Source organism: Leiobunum rupestre, chromosome 8, assembly GCF_980474605.1.
Source record: "Leiobunum rupestre chromosome 8, qqLeiRupe1.1.hap1, whole genome shotgun sequence".
Lineage (NCBI taxonomy): Eukaryota > Metazoa > Arthropoda > Arachnida > Opiliones > Sclerosomatidae > Leiobunum > Leiobunum rupestre.
In genome coordinates, this window is record NC_143391.1 from 11,171,787 (window position 1) to 11,195,765 (window position 23,979).

Genomic DNA, 23,979 nt, shown 5'->3' on the forward strand with positions numbered 1-23,979 from the left:
CCTCGAAGGAAACCTACTAATTAGTCATCATAAACTTGTCGCTCGAGTTTCGATGCACTCACTTTGTTCGTAACCGAAATGAGCCTTGACTATAATCTGACCCTTAAAACCTCGCGATATCCTAGGAAGACAGACGTGTTCTCGGGAATATTTCGTCTACGGTTTCCATTATGATTGTTATACTCCTTATCTTCAGTCAAACTTGTACTCTGGAACCTAATTAGTTGAACGAAAAGGCTTTCAATATATTTCCACAGAAGCGTAATTAAGGACCCGTATCGTGTTTTAATGAAAATACGGTTACCCGTATATTGTTTTATTAAAAAAAAACAAATTTCCAATATATTTAAACTATTTTTGAAGTGAAAGGAAGCGTTCAAAATAATATTATAATAAAATTATATAATAAATAAGGGACCATTCGTAAATTATGTAATGTGAAAATCACCAACTCTCCTAACAAAAGCAGTGGCGTCACCAGGATTTCCAAACTGGTGGCGCTTAAGACGTAAGCACTGGTCAGAGCCATCCTATTGAGTGATATGGGGGATGGGTTGGGGCTCCCAAAAAGGTTTGTAAGGTTTAAACATTGAAGCCGGCTAAGAAAACTGAAAATTTTTATGCCCATTTTTAAGTTCGAAGAAACATTTCGCCAAGTAAATTGTAAAAATTCTGAATTTTAGGAGCCGCTTTTCGGAAATTTTAGGTGGCGCTTCAGAAATTTAACAGGTGGCTCAAGCGCCGCCTAAAACACCCTAGCGACGCCACTGAACAAAAGCGATAAGACAAATACCAACGTAAAAATTAACTAAGGGATTTAGTTGAATCTGCGATGCAAGATAGTTTTTTTTAATTTTTTAGGATGATTTTCTTCCGCAATATTGGCGGTATTTTAAATTTTTAGCTCTAATATTGTATGGTTATGGTGTGTGGTTTTTTCCGTTTATTTTTGAATGAAATGGAGTAGATATCCGATTAGTTTTTAGGCGATTGTAGCGAACGTGGGCAGTTTGAAAACAGTCGCGTATACCTTGTGCACGTCAAATATGTTATAAATAATTCTTAGATGAAAGAGGTGCCGATTTATAATACTATATGTTAGAAAATAACTCATAAGTACGTCTCAGTGTAACCTTTCCATAGAAATAAAATTCAACGAGACCTTGTTTCACAAGGAAATGCCTGAGTCATGTGTCGTAGGGGATGAGCTATGTGAAATTCGTCTGTGAACCTTTAAAGGGGCTGTGGTCATCATAAATAATTCTTATACTTGGCTTATAATAGGCTAATGATGTTATTAAGCAGGTTGGTAAAGCAAAACTTTTTTAGAAGTGGTGAAATTATCGTTTGAAAGCCGTCATTTTGTTTGTTTGCGTGCCACACTAGCAAAAAACGTACCAGTAGGCTAGTGGAGTCAATAGGTCCCTCAATTTAAAAAACAAGTAAGTTCTGGCACTAAAATATGACTTGTTGCGTAACATTTTTTTAACCCCTGTAACATTAAACAAAACTATCCTCTCATCTTTACGTTATTTCATTTGCAAATGACCCCTAAAATGTTAAATATTAATAGATCAATCGGATAAGTAGATTTTTGAAAAAGCGAATTTTAGTTAAATAATACTAATAATAATAATTATAGCTAGGCTAATACCTTCTACCATCTAGCTTGTATTTGATAACTCCAATAAAACACTCGTTATGACGGAAAGTAGACGATGTAATTCGAAGTTTTTGTGGTTTTAGTCTAGGTATTTTCTTCTTCTTCCCGGTATCGAAACTCAACAGTGACCATTCCCCGCCAAGAGTAAAAGTCAATTTCGCCGCGATCAATAAGAAAAGGTGCCTCTATATGGTGCCATGTTCTTTCGGCTTATATCATTTACAACTATTTTCCCCGGAAAAGGACTGTGCTATAGCGATTCCAGCTAAGTCAAAACCCAGTACGCCCATTACTTGTATAGACGGTGGAGGGAGGAGTGGAGAACGCGAGCCGAAAAGAAGCGTAGGCTCGCGAACGCGGACTTGAAAGAAGCGTAAACTGGCGAACGCGGACTTGAAAGAAGTCGTTGAAACTGACTTATTGGATCTTACTCTTCCGCCTCTGTTACTAAACAGAACGAGAATTTGAGGTCTTTTTCGCCCCCCTCTTCTCCTTGTGCCCATGCAAAAGGAGAAAAGAGCTGTCGTTCCAGCAGTTTTTACTTACTTCTTATTTTTAGTAAAATGAGGTGAATATTATTGGTTTGTGAAGTATGGCCAGGTCAAATAAGGACGCGGAAATATTTACATTGTACTGGAGTAGTATAAGGGCTATGGTGAAAATGGCTTTATATAATACCAGAAGTAACATAATAACTATAAGTATGACAAATAACCTAGATTAGAAAGTAGCTGATTTACACAGCTATCGCGCAATCCAGGTTTCGTTCAGCACAGAGTCCCCTAGTGTCTAAAATATTCCCAAATATAAATATACTAATTCCAAGGACGATGTGTTTATTGCCGATTTTCTTCAAAGTCGGGCGTAATGTAGACCTATATGAAATTTTCCAAAAGTAGACGTTGCACTACCCATTCGATTTGCCATAGCAACCAAAAATGTTTTTGACCACTTAAAACCAAATTTCCATTTGAAAAAGCATGGGATTTTCTTGGTTTCACAGGGTCCTAGCTACGAAATTTTCCTTTAAAAAATTGAACATCACGAAATGGGTAATTTAGACCACATTTAGGTAAATTTCATCAAGTTTGAGTAAATTGGAATTTTTTGGGTAAAATTGTAAGATATTTTGGGTAAAATAAGGAAAGAATCTAATTTTTGTTTAAAGTGGTCAAAAACATTCATTGAAACCATAGGAAGTGTCATACTTATAATTATTATTTTACTTATGATAATACTGTAAAAAATGGTCGTAGTTATTCAGTAATCACCCTTTAATAACTTCTAAATCGTTCTGTAATCACTCTGTTATTATTTTGTAATAACCCTGTAAAAACTAGAGGATCATTCTGTAATCACTGCAGTGGCGAATTAAGGACCAGGCCTATGGGCCCCCACCAACGGCAAACAAAATTTGTTTACTGAAAAATCAGTGGACTTTTACTTCACTGGTTTTGTAGTTAAAATTTCACTCATTGATGAAATCAATCGATTTGTCACTGATTCGGTTTAAGGGAAAAACATATCAGGCTTGTTGCTTATTATTTGAAAAATCATTATTCCCGTGACATAAGCTCAGCTTCGGGACACGCGAGTTTTGAGTTTTTACGCTTTCCTTACATAGGCCTCCACCAACTTAGTGCCTAAGGGGCCCACCTTCAGTAAATGCGGCACTGACTCACTGTTATATATGGACTAGATAACTGTTCAAGTACCCCTGGCCATTCTTGTTTTATCGTTTTCCTTATGGCCGCAGCCATCTCTACCGTAATGCTTATCCATTTTGAGAAAGTTTGAGAAACGACCGTTGTTTACTAAGAGACCCTCGCCTTTTTATGAAACGAACTTTTCGATCCATGAGAACGGGTCGTTTGGGATCTAGTGATGATGCTTTCGGTGTTGCCACAAATATTATACGAGTAAATATAATATATTTTGCAAAGACGCGCACGATAATGAGATTTTCTCTTGCTATTTCGTCCTGTAATACGGATGTAGAGATAGAGTTTGTCAACCTGCCTTTTACGCAAGCTGATCCAAGCAGAATGAATTGTGTTTATGAAAAGCGTGTGGTCGTAGGCGGGGAATTAGTTGGGAAAAGGCGTGTTTTCTGGATACAAAGTCATAAGCGAGGAATAAAATGGGCTTATTACGCTGACTCTTCAATACGTAGGAACCTTAATATTAGACAAGATAAGCCAGCCCTCAAAAACGTGGACGGATAACTTCCCCTACACGTTTCCCTTACAGGTTTTCCCTACAGATTTCCCCATAAACGTTTCCCCATTACACGTTTCCCCTACACGTTTAACCATACACGTTTCCCCTACATGTTTAATTATTACACGTTTCTCCATTACATGTTTTCCCATACACGTGACCCCATTACACGTTTCCCCAACACGTTTAACCATACACGTTTCCCCTACTTGTTTAATTATTACACGTTTCTCCATTACACGTTTTCCCATACACGTGACCCCATTATACGTTTTCCCTACACGTTTAACCATACACGTTTCCCCTACATGTTTAATTATTACACGTTTCTCCATTACACGTTTCCCCATACACGTTTAACCATACACGTTTCCAATGCATGTTTAATTATTACAAGTTTCCCCATACACGTTTCCCCATACACGTTTCCCCTACACATTTAACCATACACGTTTCCCCTACATGTTTAATAATTACACGTTTCTCCATTACACGTTTCCCCATACACGTTTCCCCTACCCGTTTAACCATACACATTTCCCCCTACACGTTTCCCCCTACACGTTTCGCAATTACACGTTTCCCGATGACACGTTTCCCCATTACACGTTTCCCCTACACGTTTCTCCATTAAAAGTTTCCCCCTATACGTTTCCCCATTACACGTTTCCCCCAACACGTTTCGCCATTACACGTTTCCCGATGACACGTTTACCCTTCATTTTTTCCCATACACGTTTCCCCATACAGGTTTCCCCTACACGTTTCCCCTAAACGTTTAACCATACACGTTTAACCATACACGTTTAACCATACACGTTTCCCCATTAAAAGTTTCCCCCTACACGTTTCGCCATTACACGTTTCCCCTACACGTTTCCCCTACACGTTTAACCATACACGTTTCCCCTACATGTTTAATTATTACACGTTTCTCCATTACACGTGACCCCATTACACGTTTCCCCTACACGTTTAACCATACACGTTTCCCCATTAAAAGTTTCCCCCTACACGTTTCCCCATTACACGTTCCCCCTACACGTTTCGCCATTACCCGTTTCCCCCTACACGTTTCGCCATTACACGTTTCCCGATGACACGTTTACCCTACATGTTTTCCCATACACGTTTCCCCATACACGTTTCCCCTACACGTTTCCCCTACACGTTTAACCATACACGTTTCCCCTACATGTTTAATTATTACACGTTTCTGCATTACACGTGACCCCATTACACGTTTCCCCTACACGTTTCCCCTACACGTTTCCCCATTAAAAATTTCCCCCTATATACGTTTCCCCATTACACGTTTCACCATACACGTTTCCAATACATGTTTAATTATTACAAGTTTCCCCATACACGTTTCCCCTACACATTTAACCATACACGTTTCCCCTACATGTTTAATTATTACACGTTTCTGCATTACACGTGACCCCATTACACGTTTCCCCTACACGTTTCCCCTACACGTTTCCCCATTAAAAATTTCCCCCTATATACGTTTCCCCATTACACGTTTCACCATACACGTTTCCAATACATGTTTAATTATTACAAGTTTCCCCATACACGTTTCCCCTACACATTTAACCATACACGTTTCCCCTACATGTTTAATAATTACACTTTTCTCCATTACACTTTTCCCCATACACGTTTCCCCTACCCGTTTAACCATACACGTTTAACCATACACATTTCCCCCTACACGTTTCCCCCTACACGTTTCGCAATTACACGTTTCCCGATGACACGTTTCCCCATACACGTTTCCCCTACACGTTTCCCCATTAAAAGTTTCCCCCTATACGTTTCCCCATTACACGTTTCCCCCTACACGTTTCCCCCTACACGTTTCCCCCTACACGTTTCGCCATTACACGTTTCCCGATGACACGTTTACCCTACATTTTTTCCCATACACGTTTCCCCATACAGGTTTCCCCTACACGTTTCCCCTACACGTTTAACCATACACGTTTAACCATACACGTTTCCCCATTAAAAGTTTCCCCCTACACGTTTCCCCATTACACGTTTCCCCATTACACGTTTCCCCATTACACGTTTCCCGATGACACGTTTACCCTACATGTTTTCCCATGCACGTTTCCCCTACACGTTTAACCATACACGTTTCCCCATTAAAAGTTTCCCCCTACACGTTTCGCCATTACACGTTTCCCGATGACACGTTTCCCCATTACACATTTCCCAATTACACGTTTCCCAATTACACGTTTCCCCTAGACGTTTCCTCATACACGTTTCCCCTACACGTTTCCCCTACACGTTTCCCCTACACATTTAACCATACACGTTTAACCATACACGTTTAACCATACACGTTTCCCCTACACGTTTCCCCTACACGTTTAACCATACACGTTTCCCCTACACGTTTCCCCTACACGTTTCCCCATTAAACGTTTCCCCCTATACGTTTCCCTATTACACGTTCCCCCTACACGTTTCGCCATTACACGTTTCCCCCTACACGTTTCGCCATTACACGTTTCCCGATGACACCTTTACCCTACATGTTTTCCCATACACGTTATCCCATACACGTTTCCCCATACACGTTTCCCCTACACGTTTCCCCTACACGTTTAACCATACACGTTTAACCATACACGTTTCCCCATTAAAAGTTTCCCCCTACACGTTTCGCCATTACACGTTTCCCCCTACACGTTTCGCCATTACACGTTTCCCGATGACACGTTTACCCTACATGTTTTCCCATACACGTTTCCCCATACACGTTTCCCCTACACGTTTCCCCTACACGTTTAACCATACACGTTTAACCATACACGTTTCCCCATTAAAAGTTTCCCCCAACACGTTTCCCCATTACACGTTTCCCCCTACACGTTTCGCCATTACACGTTTCCCGATGACACGTTTCCCCATTACACATTTCCCAATTACACTTTTCCCAATTACACGTTTCCCCTAGACGTTTCCTCATACACGTTTTCTCATACTCGTTTCGCCTACACGTTTTATAGCACTGGCTTAACCAATCTATTTACTACGCTTATACGCGGTAAAAGAATACGAAAACGATGAAACATAGCAGCTGTTTCCAATTTCATTGGCAGCAAATTACGTCATCGGATTCGCGGTTGCTTGATAAAATACTTGGCGTGGTGAGAGGACTTTGAGCCAATGCAAAACGGGAACTGTTGTTACGTTTAGTTACACGTGTATAAAACATATTTTACCTCTTAATTTTTATGTATTTTACTTCCAGGTTCAACAAGTAGGCATGATGACTGAAAATCACAGTTACTTAATTACTTCTTTGGTAAGTACGCTAATATAGAGTTATTAAGTGTTATCTAATTTATTTGGTCGTGTATTTTACTTTTTGATCGCAATCAGGATCTGCATACGATCGATCTTGAAGACTTTAAATACGGGAAGACCAACATTACGGGTTTCAGACTAGTCGACGAGGACAGCGCCGAGATGCAAAACTTCCTTTCCAACTACAGCGCCCATGCCTCTCGCGCGGGCAAACGACCCGGATTGTCAAAAAAACTCAGGGTGAGTCAAGCTCTTTCATTATTTAAGTCTTATTCACACTAGCCAACATTTCTGCTAAGCATTGTTGGTCAACACGAGTTGCGAACTAAGCTGCTCTGAATGAAGAATTTTCACAACGTGTTGGAAATACAAACGCTTTTGTTCGTCAACTTTTGAAGAACGGTCGGTTTTTCTGACTTAGGCTTGGTGCCAATTATTTAGATCAAAGACTTTTAGTTAACTTTCTTTTGATCGCGCGAAACGATATAATAATATTAAAATGAAATGCCTTTACTAATATAAATTGATATATTTGGTAGTAGAATTTTTTAAGACCGATGAGTAATTTACTTCGTCGGTTAAAGTATGAAATCTCGACAACGAAGTCGCGGACTATTTTGCGAACCCAAGTCGAAAAGTATGCTCACCATCAAAGTTGGGAAAAAATGTTGGCTAGTGTAATTATGCCTTTACTGTTTTTGCTTGATACCAAGGCCAATATAATTTCTTAATTCAAAGAATTACTAATCTCATAAGCAAATTAATTAATGGCTGTCCGTTTTAATGGTAATTAGCCGAGGGACAGGTCACTTCCATTTTGGGTGCGTCTTAATCCTAGTAAAATGATTAAATCAGGGTAATCAAGATTAAGAAATCTAATCAAGATTTAATCAATCTAATCAAGATTTAATCAATCTAATCAAGATTTGAACGAGATTTAATCTTTCTAATTACAATTTTATCTTTATGATCACGATTTAATCATTTTAATCAGATTTAATCATTTTAATCACGATTTAAACATAATCGGTCAAATCGAGATTTTATAATTAAAATCAAAACCAAAGTACGATAATTTATTATTGGTTATTGATGGTTCTATCGCAATTGTGTTTGATTCTAGTTCTAATTTGTAATCGCGATTTAATAATACCAGGAGACATGACTATCATACTAATCAAGATTTAATCGGTTCAATCAGGTTTAAACATTTTTAAGCATTTTTAATAATTTAATCATGATTAACATTATAGTCATGATTAAACGTGATTTAATCAATATAATCATTATTAAATTGAATTTAATCAAAATAATCACGATTCAATCGAATTTAATCTTTCGAGGGGTGCGTCGTTAATCAAGGAAGTGACCTGCCCCTCGCAATTAGCTCAACTCATTTGAAATCAATTCTGAGCTCTGAAAATATTTAATTTTACCGATGACATAGATACGTTATATCAAGAACCTATTTAGGGTTCTGAGAACGTACAAGTGATTTTTTCAAAAGAGGCAAGGAGTATTATCTAAACCATACCAAAAATGGCTATTCGAATTGAGCCATCTCTCACGGACTGGTTTTCAAATATTTTGTTGAAGCAATAATTGGGAATCTACCAACTATTTTCCTATTTATGATTAACCCAATCAATAGAATCGTTATAATCAACTTTGATTAAAGTTGCACGACTTAAAGGGGAACGGTCAAGCTTTAACCAGTTAGATAGCCCTATAGCCCATTAAAAAATATTGAGTGGTAAATTTTTAATAAAATAAAGAAATTTCGGCAAATCGAAAAGCGCGCGTCCGCCGCGACACCTGGTGAGAAGTCGCTGAGACAGAAAAACTACGTAAAAGCGCGCGCTGCTGAAGACGCAAAAAATTTGTTTTGCACGTGTAAGAGACTTAAGCCTAAATTGCGCGATTTTAAAAGTTAGGATAGTTCGCAAATCGCTCATACGGGGTTAGGGGCGATGGCGGCAGCCCCTAAGATGGCGTCGAAAATTCAAACCCAAACACCTGGCGTTATTTTTCGTTTCAACATTTTGGGCCAAAAGCTATTTTTTTTTCAAGACAAAAAAGGTACGTGTTAGTATATTGAACTTCTTGTTTATCTTTAGATACGGAAATAAGCCCATATTTGGAGAAGCTTGGCCGTTCCCCTTTAAGGTAGAAGAAAAATCGAACTTTTTCCTAAGATCGCGTTATATAATTGGGAAAATGGATAGTTTCCTTTTGAGAGAAGAGATTAGGAGTACATCATGGCCCCTGTCCTGGCAGGTATTTGTTTTCAGTAACCTACATCAGTTTCCTGCTTATATCAATAAGCTCCTTTGCGGAAATTACCTAGTGGATAAAAACGGAATTGGCCCTATTGGTCCGTAGCCGTGGTAGTGCCCTGACTCCTGAGGAAGATTACGCTCGTAATAATTAGTCAAACAATGTTGAGGACGAAATGCTAGGTTACTTCTGGTTAAGGAAGCTTGGAAATCCAAGCCTTACACGTGTTTCTCAAGACCAGCCGTCCATTCATTCGCAGTTTATCCTACCCGCTCGTTTCCCGGACAAGTGGGAGGAGGTTAGACGGTGTACGTCGAGCTTAAGAGTCTAATTAAAAAGCTATTACCCTCCGCTGGATTAGCGAGGTAATGGATGCCGCGCCGGAGAATTTGATTTTTCAAAAAGTACCGGCTCCTAATACGGCATCCCGTCGCGTATCCAGAGTATATATAGTCATCGAGGAGGAAATGAAATCTCTTCTCGGATGTAAGCGGGCCGCCATCGGTTGTAGGGAATAACTTCCATCCAGCTCAAGGAAATCCCGCTTCGTAAGAGGATTAAGGCGCGAGTTGAAAAGAGGGACTACGTGAGCCGCAGCTAGTGTTGGAAGGGATCGAAATTGGAATGCAAATTGCGTCTCAAGGTGTCCCTCGGAGATAGCGGATCGAAGCCAGCCACTGCAACGTCGATCGAAACGCTGAGAGAACATTCTTTTCTGGATCCCCCGTGTTCCGATTCCGCTTTCTATACGCTTTCATTTCCGGTCGAGGCTTCAATTTCGCCAACCGAGATATGTTGGCGCCCCCCCCCCCCCCGCCATACCCGTCATCCTTCTTCCTCCCCTAGCGCTTCTTTTTCTCATTCCCCATCTTCCATCTTTTATCCCCTTCCTCTCTTCTCTTCCCTCTCCGGTGCCTTATATCCGAATTCTCATCGATTTCTCATTGAAGAATTTGTAGAATTTCAACTATTTCTTTACCAACTTTTTAGGCCTCTATCTCTCGTGTAAACTGCGCTCAGCGCGTGGGAAGACTGTCTTTTTACACCGCTATTATTATTTGTTAGTAGCGGATGGTAGTGGCACCGCGCTAATCAAAGTTTTCCGTGGCTGGAAAGCTTTTCAAATACCTTTTCATCGTCTCCCGAGCCGGATGCGATTCCTCAATTGTGAACCGATTGGAATTTAAGCAATGTCCTTTCATTCTTTATAATGGTTATCCAACCTCCATTTTAATGTTTGGACAATACAATTTATTTCATTCACCCGATTTGTACGTCGAGTGATCAACAGATAATACCCGTTTATACGAAGAGTTTTTATTGCTCTAAATCAAGTTAAAGGGGGACGGCCAAGCTTTTCCAAATATGGCCTTATTTCCGTATCCAAAGATTAACAAGACGTTCAATATACTAACACGTAACTTTTTTGTCTTGAAAAAATAGCTTTTGGCCCAAAAAGTTGAAACGAAAAATAACGCCAGGTGTTTGGGTTTGAATTTTCGCCGCCATCTTAGGGGCTGCCACAGGCGCCCCTAACCCCGTATGAGCGATTTGCGAACTATCCTAACTTTAAAATTTAGGCTTAAGTCTCTTATAACTGGAACGCGCCGCGCGTGCGAAACAAATTTTTAACGTCTTCAGCAGCGCGCGCTTTTACGTTGTTTTTCTGTCTCACCGACTTCTCACCAGGTGTCGCGGCGGACGCGCGCTTTTCGATTTCCCGAAATTTCTTTATTTTATTAAAAATTAACCACTCAATATTTTTTGATGCGGTTTTCGCCATAAATTTTAGTTTTTAATGGGCTATAGGGCTATCTAACTGGTTAAAGCTTAACCGTTCCCCTTTAAAGTGGAATTTGCACATTTACAAGCGTTATATAGTCTAGTTTTCTTTTGTAAGGTGTCACCAGTGACGTTCCGATATGGGTGACGCTCAAAGCAAAAAACTGATTACTTACTTTAAATATAATATTTCGTGGTTCAAAAGGTCGTCACCCCTTGACAGTGGCACCTGGTACAACCTAGGAGCAACAGACACAAAGATAACGCAGCTAGCCTTTACCCTGAGCGTTTTACGGAAAGGGCGAAGACAATTTTCCTCTTCAGGCGGCAGCAGGCGCTGAAGCGTCTAAGCAATGAAAACTGTACACAAGAAAATGCACGACTTTTGACCGATGGCGATCTCTTTGTTTGGGGTGCTGTGTTTGTTGCTCCTAGGTACAATCTCCCCGCTGCAACCGGTTGGTACGCTTTTTGGGTTCCACTTTCTGTGGCCCTAACATTGTGTCACTTTTAAAATTTTCGTATAAAAAATAAAAAATGGATACACAGCCAAGCCAAGTTCGGCTTTTAACTTTTTAATTAAATAAGATTTTCTAGAAATAAAAAAAAATTATACAATACTTAATATCGCTTCAAAGTTCAGAAAAGTCAATTTATAGATAACTCAAAGTAAACCCGTTAAAGAGAATAAATTTAAAAATTATAAAAGGTAATATCACTCCAGAAATTAAAAATTATGAACGTTAATATCACTTCACAAATTAAAAATTAATAGCTGAATTTGTTTCCTTCAAAGATTTTATTAAGAATATATCCCTTTTTAACCGTAGATGGATATAAATACATTTACAAGTTTAAAAGTGCCAATTAAAACTACGTTTTGTGAAGAATGAAACACTTAGCTATATTTTATCTCGTCAAATAAAATGAATTTACAAAGTTGAACTATAAATGAAATAAGTGAATATTATTTGTCGGAAATTTTAGCCTCTTCCATTAAAAGGAGGACAGTATTTATTTAGTATATTTCGCCGCGCGTAGGTCGTGACTCGATTTCAATCTCGCAGATTAGTTCAAGAATAAGCTCGATTCTTTTCGCCTGTTCCGGGATTTCAAAGGGTAGTAAGAAGTGTAACCCTTTGACGTAATTTTACTCCAATTCCGTCATGGTGAATAGTAAAATCGCCGGGGTAAAAAGATTTAGAAATATTAATTGGACACTAAATATCTTTCTATGAAACTGAGGAATATTTTACAGAACGCTGTAATTTTCACCCATGAAACAGGCGAATATTTCGTTTTCGGATAAAAAAAATTACACTTTTAGTCCGAGAACAGGCTCAGGCGAAGTCTCCATATTTTTACTTATCTCTATGGTGGTGTATGAATACTTTTTGTCTACCTCTGAGCAATTTACGGACAACTTAGAGCTACAGTTTTGGTAGAAGTGAACATAAACTTAAATAGTGATGTAGCTTCCAGCGGCCATCTGTTATTCTGTCTAACAGTACCAAGAATTTTTCAACTTTATAAAAATCAGATTAACTCATTTTTTAAACCACATATAGATAACAGTTGCTGGTTGACAGTTATGTGGATAAACTTTAACTAAATTTATAGTGTTTCTTATCCGAGATATCAATTTAGAAAGTATATAAAAGGTAATGCTTTTTAGAAAAGCCGGTTTTGCCTAAAATTTAACACCCATATTCTAAAGGTTTTCTATAACTTACTAATAAGACAACGTTATATTGTTCTAAAAACTGTAGCGGATAACTGATTGATTAACCAATTTTTAAACTTAAAAAGGTGCTCAATTAAGAAATTCAGACAGATTTGATCTGATGAGACAAGAGGAAGAGAGTATGAATAGGTTTCTCTGCTATGGAATCTTTATAAAACCAAATATAATATTATAATATAGATTCGAGTTCTGAGAGCTTTTTGATTGACGGTCCTATCACGGCCAACTTTGATGACGCACCGTTCGTGTAACAGCGCGCCATTAAAGTTGGCCGTGGTCTTATCTTTAGTCGCTTACCATGGTAACTATGGAGTTCATATTTTCGGAGTTCCAACAGGAAGTTGGTAATGGCTATTGACTACTCGCGAACAGTTATTTCGAATCTAGGGTACTAAGTTCATATTATCTTTGATAAAACAAGAGTATAAGAATCAAATACAGATAATCCTTAACAGATAAACGAAAATTAATAGCTGTCCGGTTTGGCAGTTATTCGTGACGTTGTATTTTGCCCACCACGTGCTTTCTTATGAAAACCAACAATCTTGAATTTTTTGCGCCTGTGCAGTGTGCACGTGTTTCGACCAAATAATCCATTTTAACGAAACGACGACTTGTTTCTTTGCTTCGGATTCACGAAAAATTAGTCTGATTTGGACCTCATAATGTTTTAAAATGTTAGGCTTAATCTTTTCCATTAAGACCATTTATATTAAAGGCATTTAAATAAATAAAATATCTGTCCTCACTTTTTCTTTTTATTACATTTTGGAAAATAAACATCATTAAAGTACATGAAAAATAAATTACATCCTAATCCTTTTAAATACAACTATTGGCAATTTAAAATGCCATATTTTTGTCGGTTTTGACTGAAACCTAGTGGCCAAAATTATTGACCTAAAATGCTAGAAATTAATTGAAGAAATTTACCATGCTTGGGCTTTTATAACGATGCTATAAAATAATATGAATACAAAGTAGAAATATAAAATATTGATATCACGTCACAAGACAGAGCTTCACACGCAAGCTTAAAAAAAGTTAATTCTTATTGACTCTTTACTATCTAAAAGTACGAGACAGTGACGGTAAACGTATATAAAACCAATACCTACGTTATTAATAACGTAGGCATTGGTTTTATAGCGTATGGTTTGAGCTTTGTCCAGTATTACTTCACCTGATAAAATAAATTGTATAGCTTACAGTCCATAAAGATGTTTTCTTATTTAAAAACATTTAATCCCCCTGTTACAGTTTTAGTAAATATCTAATAAATTTGTCCAACATGAGCTTGCGAATATCATCGGCATTGTAAGAAGATAAATGCTTCCCTCGTAACGGATATATTATATATTTCTAGTAAACGTTAATTTATAATATAATATTAATAATTAATAAGTTATTTAATTTTATGTAAATATCCTAATCAGTGGCGTTAAGGCCGACTATGCAAAATGAAGTCATTTTTTCAAAAACCAAATCGAAGAAGTGAATCGGAAAACTTCTGAAATTTTAGGTCGCGCTTCAGAAATTTTTCACGTGGTTCAAGCACCGCCTAATACACCCTATCAACGCCACTAATCATATAATTTCTTTAAGGTTTTCCTTATTATCTTGTAATCAGTGTTGAGGTCTTCTTCCTGTCAATGAACTACAAATGAAATCAATGTTAGTTAAAATAGAAAATAGTGTTTCAATTGCTAAAGAACGTGTCGCTAAAAGACAAACAATGCGCGTAACCTATCGAGTAAGCGTAGTTTTGTTAACGAATGTTTTTCCCTCTCTTCTTTAGACGGAAACTGCTCTCATCTACGACGCCGTGCAGATGTTTGCCAAAGCTATCCAGGAGCTAGAAAAAAGTCGAACTATTGACTTTCCTCCGATCCAATGTGACGCTGGAATTCGGGGCTCCGACGGAACGAGCATACTCAACTTCATGAAATCGGTAAGTTGCCCACGAGTCTCTCATCCCGAGTAACTACATAATTCATTCCGAGCAAAACCGGATTCGACGCGCCCTATAGACCAGATCTCCCTCCGGGGTTGTCAGGCACGCGGCCCTGTTCAAGCACTCGTTCGATAAATGACTTACAAGATCCGAGAATTTAGTCTCTATAGCGTGATACCATTAGATTCCCGATTGCTCTAAGCCAACCTGGTTTTCGCTGAGCACCCCTCAACCCGCTCTCCAAAACGTTATATGAATGTATTCATTCTACCATGAATATCTATCTGTATCAATACCCTTAATAAACTGTGGGTCAAGTATGGGCGGAAGCCTACGCGTTTTAAACCAATGAAGAAACACGTGAAAGTGACGAAAACGTTGGCCGAAGAACGCTTCTACGAAAGGTTCCCGGGGTTTGGTTAACCGTTGAAGAAACTCGCTTGTAATTCTTGGAAAATTGACGGATTTTGAAATTACGTTTTAGAGCGCGACACTACAGGCACACAGCCTTCTTTGCGTGCTTTTTTGACCATAACATGTAGAGGTATTTTCACGCGCAAAATGAATTTTAAAAGCCGTAAATTACCTGCACAAGTAAGAAATTTGTTCATTACCATTCGCAAAGGTGCGTAATATTTATATTTGCACTTATTTTTACACAATCGACAAGATGTGTATTGAAATTTTACGAAATAAATATTTCGCTAATCCTTGCAATAAAACTTAGCCAGTTTCTAAAATTTGCGAAACAAAATCGATACGAGAATGAAGCCCCTCCAATGTTTGAACCAATGCAATATATATACACCTCTCTCGTACGAAGTAACGAAAGAACAATGTATAAATGCTATTATCATTGGTTAAAGAATTAGGTATATCATGAATGTATTAACTTCTACAATATATATACCTAATTCTTTAACGAATGATAATATAATTTATACATTGCTTTTTGTTACTTTACCATGGAGATATACCAACTCACGGTTAACTGAGTGTATTTCAACGTCAAATTTGTAACAGTTATACAATATTAACTATATTAAGTTAATTTGTGAATACGTGTGAAAACTAAAGAGAGCATTAATTTATCGTTATCGGAATCCATCTATATATTTAATGAAACCCAAGAACGAACGAAGTCCATTCCATCTCTTAAGTCGAAACATCGATTTCGTTATATTCGGTAAACAAGCCATGTAGCGTCGTATGTCGTATAAAGGCCTTATGGTGCCTAAATGAAAGCGGGAAGGGGGAAGAGTGAGTTTAGCTAGCTGGCTCGTGTCTTTTCTGTCGACCTAAACGCTGGAATTGGAAACTTTAATTAATTCTGGAGAATGGCAGTCGCGAAACGATAGGAGCGCGTTCAACGTAGAAGCATCAAGATGGGGCTGAACAACATCCAAAAATGGGTGGTAGGGTGCGGGAAGGGCCCGAAATGGCTCGAAGGACGTTTCGATTTTGCCTTCCCACCTCGCGCGTCCCACTGCGCCATTCTCAAAGGGAAAGAGAGAGCTGAAATTCGCTAGCCCCGACCTTTCGTCGTTTTCAAATTCGAGAGACAAACAAAAATTGTGAAACATTTAATTTTCAAGGAATATTTAGCTCCCACTCACGAGATTCCTAAATCGCCTTTCATTAAAATCTAATTAAAGATTATGCTGAACTAAACTGTTGTTTGACTAGGGCGAGGAAGATTTAGAGTAAACGAAGTAAACATTAATGTGTTGTCGCAGTTGCACTCGTCAAAATAAATTGGACACCGCCTACTGGTTTCATGAAATAATGAACTAAGGATATACGCTTCGCTAGGGTCTTCTAGCCTTCGCTAATAGAAGCAATTAAGGAATTTTTTCAAACGTAGCGTTATTTTTATCATGTTCGTACGAGGTTTTGCCAAACATCCATTTATTAACAGGATATTTTACAAGAAACGACGAAATGATTTCCTCGCAAAGTAATTGAGATTGTAAACTAAAATTTTGTTCACTCTAAACTCCGCTGAAAAGTAAAAAGACCGAAAACTTGGGAGCACGAAACTAAAATTTATTAGATAATATATTCAGTGCTATGGTCAAAAGGCTTTCAAGGTGAAAATAGATTTTAAGTCTTGAGTCTTAAGTTGTCTTTTCGCGCAATCCGAATGTAAAAAGTATTGAAACGAAAAGTTTGTTATTTCAGAACATTTCCCTTACACATAAAAACTCCTTGGCTTTTCTCCTAAATGTTAACAAATAAAGCTTTGTCACGACTTAAAGTACTTGGGCTGTTTAAGCTAAGAACGATGTTTCATTCACTCTGGTAATACATAATTCGTGACACAGGTCAAAATTCTAATTCGAACTTGACCACGACTTTCATACGGCATTGGTATTTGCATAGGGTATGGCATAAACTATATCAGGCCAGTGAGAAATACACCTATATTTAAAGGTTGGTAAGAATGTCCACCCACCCTGCAGAATTGAAATTTATATGAAACCCGATCTGTGGTGTTCTAGTTTTCGGTATATCTGATTTCAGGTGACGTGTAACGGAAAAGCAGAGGCACGAAAGACCAGAGTCTTCGTATAAATTCCTATTCCGCGGTGTGGGTCGATATTTTTATTCATCTTTTAATATATTTTACCTTCGTCACTGAACGTAAGACATAGAGTTCCACCTATAAACGAAAATTTTACGCAAATCAGTAAAATAGTTGTTAAGAGAAAGCTTTGAAGGAAAATTACCTTAAATGTCATAAATGTTTCAAAATTATATGTTTGAGATTTACGAAAAATTAAGCTAATGCTTAGAATGAACACTAGCGTTTTACTTTGATATTGGCCTACACTGCAAATAAATCGTTCACCTTTAGATCACTATTGTACACATTGGAAGCACATACATGTGATCTGTATATGTTCTACAAAGTGTTCCCATGTGTGCTTTTACGATCTCTGAGTGTTCACTCTTTTGAAAATATCGCTTATAAGTGATCTCGTTTCACCTATCCGTGATCTTAAAGTAATCGGGGTGCACTTAAAGAACGCATAACACATTAAGAACACTAGTAGCAATGGTTTGGTACACTAAATTATCACTTTGAGAACACCACGTTGTAAAATTTGCTACACCATATAATCTCTTTTCGAACACTTTAAATTTATATAATGCAAATTGGAACACTATGCGTAACATCTAATAGTTTATATATATCCTCTTAGCAGACGCTAAAGCTTGAGTGTCGCTGCGCCACCTAGTCTCATTTTGGTAGCGAATTGAAATTTCATACTTTTGTTTTATCCCCATTCGCTACTGAAAACTTTAGTTATTCCCCCTTTCGGCGGCCATCCAAAACATGTAGAGGATACAAATACGCAATGAAGTCCAAGCTACGAGAGCAGGGGACTTAGAAGACGATTGATACACGGTCATCCCACTTAGCAGAAGCTAAGCTTAAGCTTCTGCGTCGCTGGCGCCACCTAGGTTCGTTTCAGTATGGCTAACACACTTATTTTCAAACACGGACAGTAGGCGTTGACTCTTATTCCTGTTTTTCCACGCACGGCGTCTATAGGCCCCGTGCATGAAAAGAGTAGATACAAGTAAATTCAAAATCGTCTGCTTAACTTTTAATTTATCCAAGGACTATAGTGTAAACTTAATAAAGCAGATGAAAATGAGAGCCACATGTGGTATTTTCCCTCACTGCGGATAGCTATAATGTGGCCAGATATCTAATCTACGCCAGGGGCCTATTACTTTTAAATATTTATTTCCTAACACGGTGAGTAGGAGACAATATCGATAAAACCAAGATTGTTTTTAACAAATTCTCAAAATGTAATAAAGTTTTACATTTAACTAAAACTAAACCTTGACGTTGATAAATTTTACTGAACACTGAAAATTAGAATCTATAACAGCTCTTTTCGTGCTTGACCAAAATAATGCACTACATCAGCCCATTTGTAGAAGTGCCGTTCAATATTAGAGCACTAAAAGATCACCTGCGCAACAAAATTGGTTCACCTGTTCACTTATAGAAATAAGGAACCACTGCTGTTTAAGTGTTCTACTGTGTTTCCTGTGTGTTCTTTAATTGAACAAGTGAGCCAATTTTGTTGCGCAGGTGATCTTTTAGTGCTCTATTTCGAACTATTTCTGAAACACTTTCAGAATGCCAAAAAAGTACTACAAGATCACTCAGGAACACTAAAAACACACCTAAGAACACTTAAACAGTAGTGTTCTCTTATGTGTTTCCTAAGTGTGTTTTAAGTAAGCAAGTGAGCCAATTTTGTTGCGCTGGTGATCTTTTAGTGATCTACCTGTACACACTTTTGAATTGCTTAAAGAACGTATTATTCACGCTTGTAGATCACTACAGTACACTAGTTACACACACGAAGTACTATGTTCCAAATGTGATCTCTTGGTGTATAGTGATCCGATTTTGTTGCGCACTTTTAGCGTGCTTTTAGTGATTTACTAGTGAAACTTTTTTGCAGTGTACGTCAAATAGTCCAGAAGATAATACTTGATAAATATAACTTCACCATTTAGAGCCATAATCTCAATTTAATAATTTTTTATATTTAGATTAGATGACTTCCCTATATTACAAAAATTGTACCTTTGGGGATAACAGTGTGTTTTGTCGTCTGCGTTTCGTTTTGAATTTAAAACCATGAGGCAAACAACTAGAGCTCGGGGAACAGATAAATTAACCGCCAAAATTTCGATTAATCCTAAACATTTCTGTTAACTGTTTATTTATGGATATTATTCGGGCTATAAAACGATTTAATATGCAAAAAAATAAGTTTTTATTCCGAAAATTTTCGGCTATTGATTTAAAAAAAACCGAGCTTTACAAACAACGTCTCAAAGATTGAGTCTGAAATAACTAAATTTCATTGGTCGAAATCCTAATTGTTGAATATAACCACATAAATTGATCAGCTAAAGCCCAGTTCACACTATACAATTAATTGGGCCACTTAATTGAAACCAGCTAATTGTAAGCATAAAATTGTACAGTGTGAACAGAAAAATTGTAACCACTGTTCCAACTTTTTCTGTTCACACTGTACAATTTTCTTGCTTACAATTAGTTGGTTTCAATTAAGTGGCCCAATTAATTGTATAGTGTGAACTGGGCTTTAGAATTCGGATACACTTGGTGACCAAACTAGTTGTCTTTTAAACGACTCTTATAAATCCAATATATAAAAGGTTTCACGCATTGTCTGCCGTTCTTTAAGTTGCGATAAAGGTTTGAATTAACTTTTCGTTTTCAGACTACTATTCGTGGGTTGACTGGTGACGTCATGTTTGACTTGCAAGGTTACCGCTCTCATTTCTTCTTGGATTTAATGTTTCTAACGTCGAACGGCCTGACCAAAGTAAGAGTGCGAAATTCTAGCATGAACTTGCAATTCCGCAAACACTATCGATGTTGCGATAGATAGTTATATATCGCGTCTAATTTGGAAAAACTAATAGGCAATTTCTATTCACGGATAGATTGGAACTTGGAACTCTGAAACTGGTTTAAACATAACCAGTAACATTACCTCGGATTACTACACCTTCTTGCTGCGAAACAAGACCTTAATCGTAACCACGGCACTGGTAAGCTCAAATTTCACTATTTAATTATCCGTAATATTCCGTAACCATCGATCGGATTATATAACGTTATGAATTTCGTAAGAACATGCCGATAGAAAAGACGGTCCAACGTATATCATCACCATACGATCTTCTTATTTGACAATATTGACATAACCCGCACCATCACCCTTTGGAGAGAAAAAAAGCTATTAGAAAGAGCTTTCCGCCCACAACTACTTTGCGGCGTAAGATTGGGGAGGGAAGGTGATAAATATTTGCGTAGGCAGGTAGGCAACTTCCACGCCTGAGACCATCAACACGCCGATATAATGAAGGGGGCTTTGCAACGTCTAACGCGGCTCTCTTATTCGGTTTACTCGAGAAACTCGTAAATAATCCTTAGCCTTTATCCAATCAAGGTTCAAATGGCGCCTCTATCTGACGGGTTCAGACAAGCGTTCTCAAATATTTGACCACCAGCGTGGCGTACAGTAGGTGACTTGACGCGTAACCCTCTTTCGCCTTGTACGTTGAGATGACGAGAGTGTAGGTACACCGATGAATCAGGACGATTAAGGGAAGAAAGGATTCGGCCAGCCTCGGTTAATGAGTATAGATGCGGAAGAAATTGTAAGCGCCCTTCCGGATTATTGGAATGGTTTTTACGAGGTTTGAAGCTTAATATTGACGCCATCGGCGCAAGGCTGCAAGCAGAAACAGGCTGTATCGTATCGGCCTACGTACGCCGGTAATAAAGTACCGTAATGACCCGCGCGGAAGTTTCGATATGGCTCTTAATTCCCCCAATGGGATTTCTCTTTTGCCACTGCCTCGATTTCTTCTTGCCACCCTACCGACCAACCTCTTCTTCCCGTACATATGTATATATATATACCAGAGAATATGTTTCCCCGTAAAAACAATAAAGGCCCGACGAAGATAAGCCGATTCGTTTTGCGTCTCTCCCTTTCACTCTCCGTTTTCCTCTCCTCGAAGGAGAGCAATCGTTCTCCATAAGCGGGAAGACGAATAAGAAGAGAGAGTGGCGGCGTGTAGACCTCTCTCTCTCTCTCTCTCTCTCTCTCTCTCTCTCTCTCTCTCTCTCTCTCTCTCTCTCTCTCTCTCTCTCTCTCTCTCTCTCTCTCTCTCTCGTATGCTTTTGTGCTCTGGAATTGATCACCGGTCTGGCTAATGGCTAAAACTCCTTTTCGAAGAGAATGAAGAAGAGCGGAGAAGGAAGAAGGGGCGGGAAAGGGGTAAGAAGGACGAGAAAAAAATCATATTCCGGTGGAAAACGTTCAGCGGAAGCCTAAAAGAAGGCGGCGTATAACCATTATGGCCAAGATGAATGAAGAAATGGCGAAAGACGGTTAAATGATCCAAACTATTCATTCCGGGAACAGCACTCGCCCCTTCCTCCTTCGACTTGAATCATTTCCACGTTTCGCTTTATCGTGGACCTTAGTTAAAGGACGGACCTCAGGGCCGCCGGGGCCGAATTGAGGTTTTCTTTATTGGTTGAGTTGATTGGCCGCTGAACGATTGAAAATTTTCCAAATTGATAAGTTAGATGGTCTTTTGTAATTTCAAAGAGGACATCAGTCTCCATTCACGTTCAATTTGGAGCTGTTTAAAAAGAGCTAGGAGATACCGGTTCGCAAAATTACTCGAGCTTGTATTTCGACGATATAATTTCATTATTATTTTGGATGGTTATTAAGCTCATTATAAATCAAGAAACTAGCTCCCGAATCTGTGTCGGACACAACCTGTTTTAATCCGAAAGTAGCGGATCTAAACGATTCAGTTCCCCACTTTCGGGAACGCTAATAGATTACCAGGGTAGAAATATATGCCCTTGAGATAATGCGATTCTTTAATGGGCCGGCCATAAACGAGAAATCTTTCTTCGCGGCAGACTGTTCTAAATTGGTTCTCTAACGGTTGATAGCCATTCAATTTTTCCCGAAATTTGGCTCCCACTGTTCTTGGTAATAAAAAAATGTCTTCAAATTCAACGTAATAATGGAATCCAATTAACGTTTGCCAACCTCATTGCCGAGCAGACGAGTTTTCGACTTGATATAGGTCAATTCACTAGAAGAAATTTAATGAGAAATTACAAAACAAAGGAAGATTAAAATCACTTTTTTTCTTCACTTCTCGAACACTCTTTTACGGCAGTTTTTGGCCTTTTCGCGCGTGAATGGCGCTCATTTTCTTCTTAAAAAAGGCCGTTTATCTCTCGAGGGCGGAAACGGAAAGGGATCTAAATTAGTTTTTACCGCTCATTGTTCGCGATTACCTAATGCTCCGTAGATTAAACTTAGCCCCGGATCGGTTCCGCGTAAAATGTCAAAAGATCATCTTTAGCTCCGCATTCTTAAATGGGGCTTAAGTTTCCGTTGTAAAAACGTTTTTGCGCGAGCAGGGCTTTGGTACGTTTGTTCATTGCGGTACATGTATTTCGTATAAAAGGACCAACGATTACGGACTTTGGTTATGCTAAATCTCTAATCAGTTACGTCGGTACTTGCAAAGCCAGTGGCTCGTACACCTATTATACAGATCCCTCGTCCGTATCTCGACTGCGTAAATGCATTTATTTTAATGACGCCAGCGACGTTTTGACGCTGTATACGTTGACGATATCAAGACGCGTGTTTGGTTCATTGTCTCTCCCGTCTCTTTTCACAGAGTGACCCCTACACTATGCTCCGCGATTCAGCCGGTAAATTGACGGGAAACGAGCGATACGAGGGCTACAGCGTTGACCTGATAGACGAAGTCTCTAAGATTCTGGGATTTACGTACATTTTCAAAGAGGTGGACGATAGAAGCTACGGGAAAAAAGGTCCCAATGGAACCTGGAGCGGAATGATTGGAGAAGTTGTCAACGGGGTGCGTTCTCTTCAACTTTCTGTCAATCTTACCCTTTCTTTGTTTATATTGCACGCGTAGTTAATTGCTCGTTCGCGCTTTAATAAGCGACGTGTGACGGCTTTTTGACGCAATCTCTCGTCACTTTTACGCGTCCCTGGCAGACAGCCGATGTGGCCATCGCCGATTTAACCATAACGTCGATTCGGGAAGAGGCAGTCGACTTCACGATGCCATTTATGAACACTGGAATCAGCATTCTCTTCAAAAAGCCGACGCAGAAGGTCACCAGGCTCTTTTCTTTCCTCTCGCCGTTCTCGATGGAGGTCTGGATTTACGTCATCGGAGCGTACATCGGCGTCAGCGTCATCCTCTTCTTGGTCGGCCGGATGAGCCCCTACGAATGGGACAACCCTCACCCTTGTCGCCAAGAGAATCAAGTCCTGGAGAACAACTTCAACCTGATGAACAGCATGTGGTTCACCATCGGGTCCCTTATGCAGCAGGGATCCGATTTAGCACCCAAGT

The 23,979-nt window shown here is 38.8% G+C and overlaps 1 protein-coding gene across 2 annotated transcripts in view; it reads left to right on the forward strand.

Annotated features, from left to right (window-relative positions):
* LOC149932376 (glutamate receptor ionotropic, kainate 2-like) overlaps positions 1 to 23,979 on the forward strand; it is a 58,311-nt gene that overhangs the window by 27,536 nt on the left and 6,796 nt on the right. For both annotated transcript variants that reach the window (XM_090157520.1, XM_090157519.1), the window contains exons 5-11: positions 7,158 to 7,211; positions 7,289 to 7,453; positions 14,815 to 14,967; positions 20,256 to 20,360; positions 20,482 to 20,589; positions 23,269 to 23,472; positions 23,616 to 23,977. In XM_090157520.1, coding sequence (XP_090013646.1) covers positions 7,158 to 7,211; positions 7,289 to 7,453; positions 14,815 to 14,967; positions 20,256 to 20,360; positions 20,482 to 20,589; positions 23,269 to 23,472; positions 23,616 to 23,977 — 1,151 coding nt within the window. The remainder of the gene's footprint in view (positions 1 to 7,157; positions 7,212 to 7,288; positions 7,454 to 14,814; positions 14,968 to 20,255; positions 20,361 to 20,481; positions 20,590 to 23,268; positions 23,473 to 23,615; positions 23,978 to 23,979) is intronic.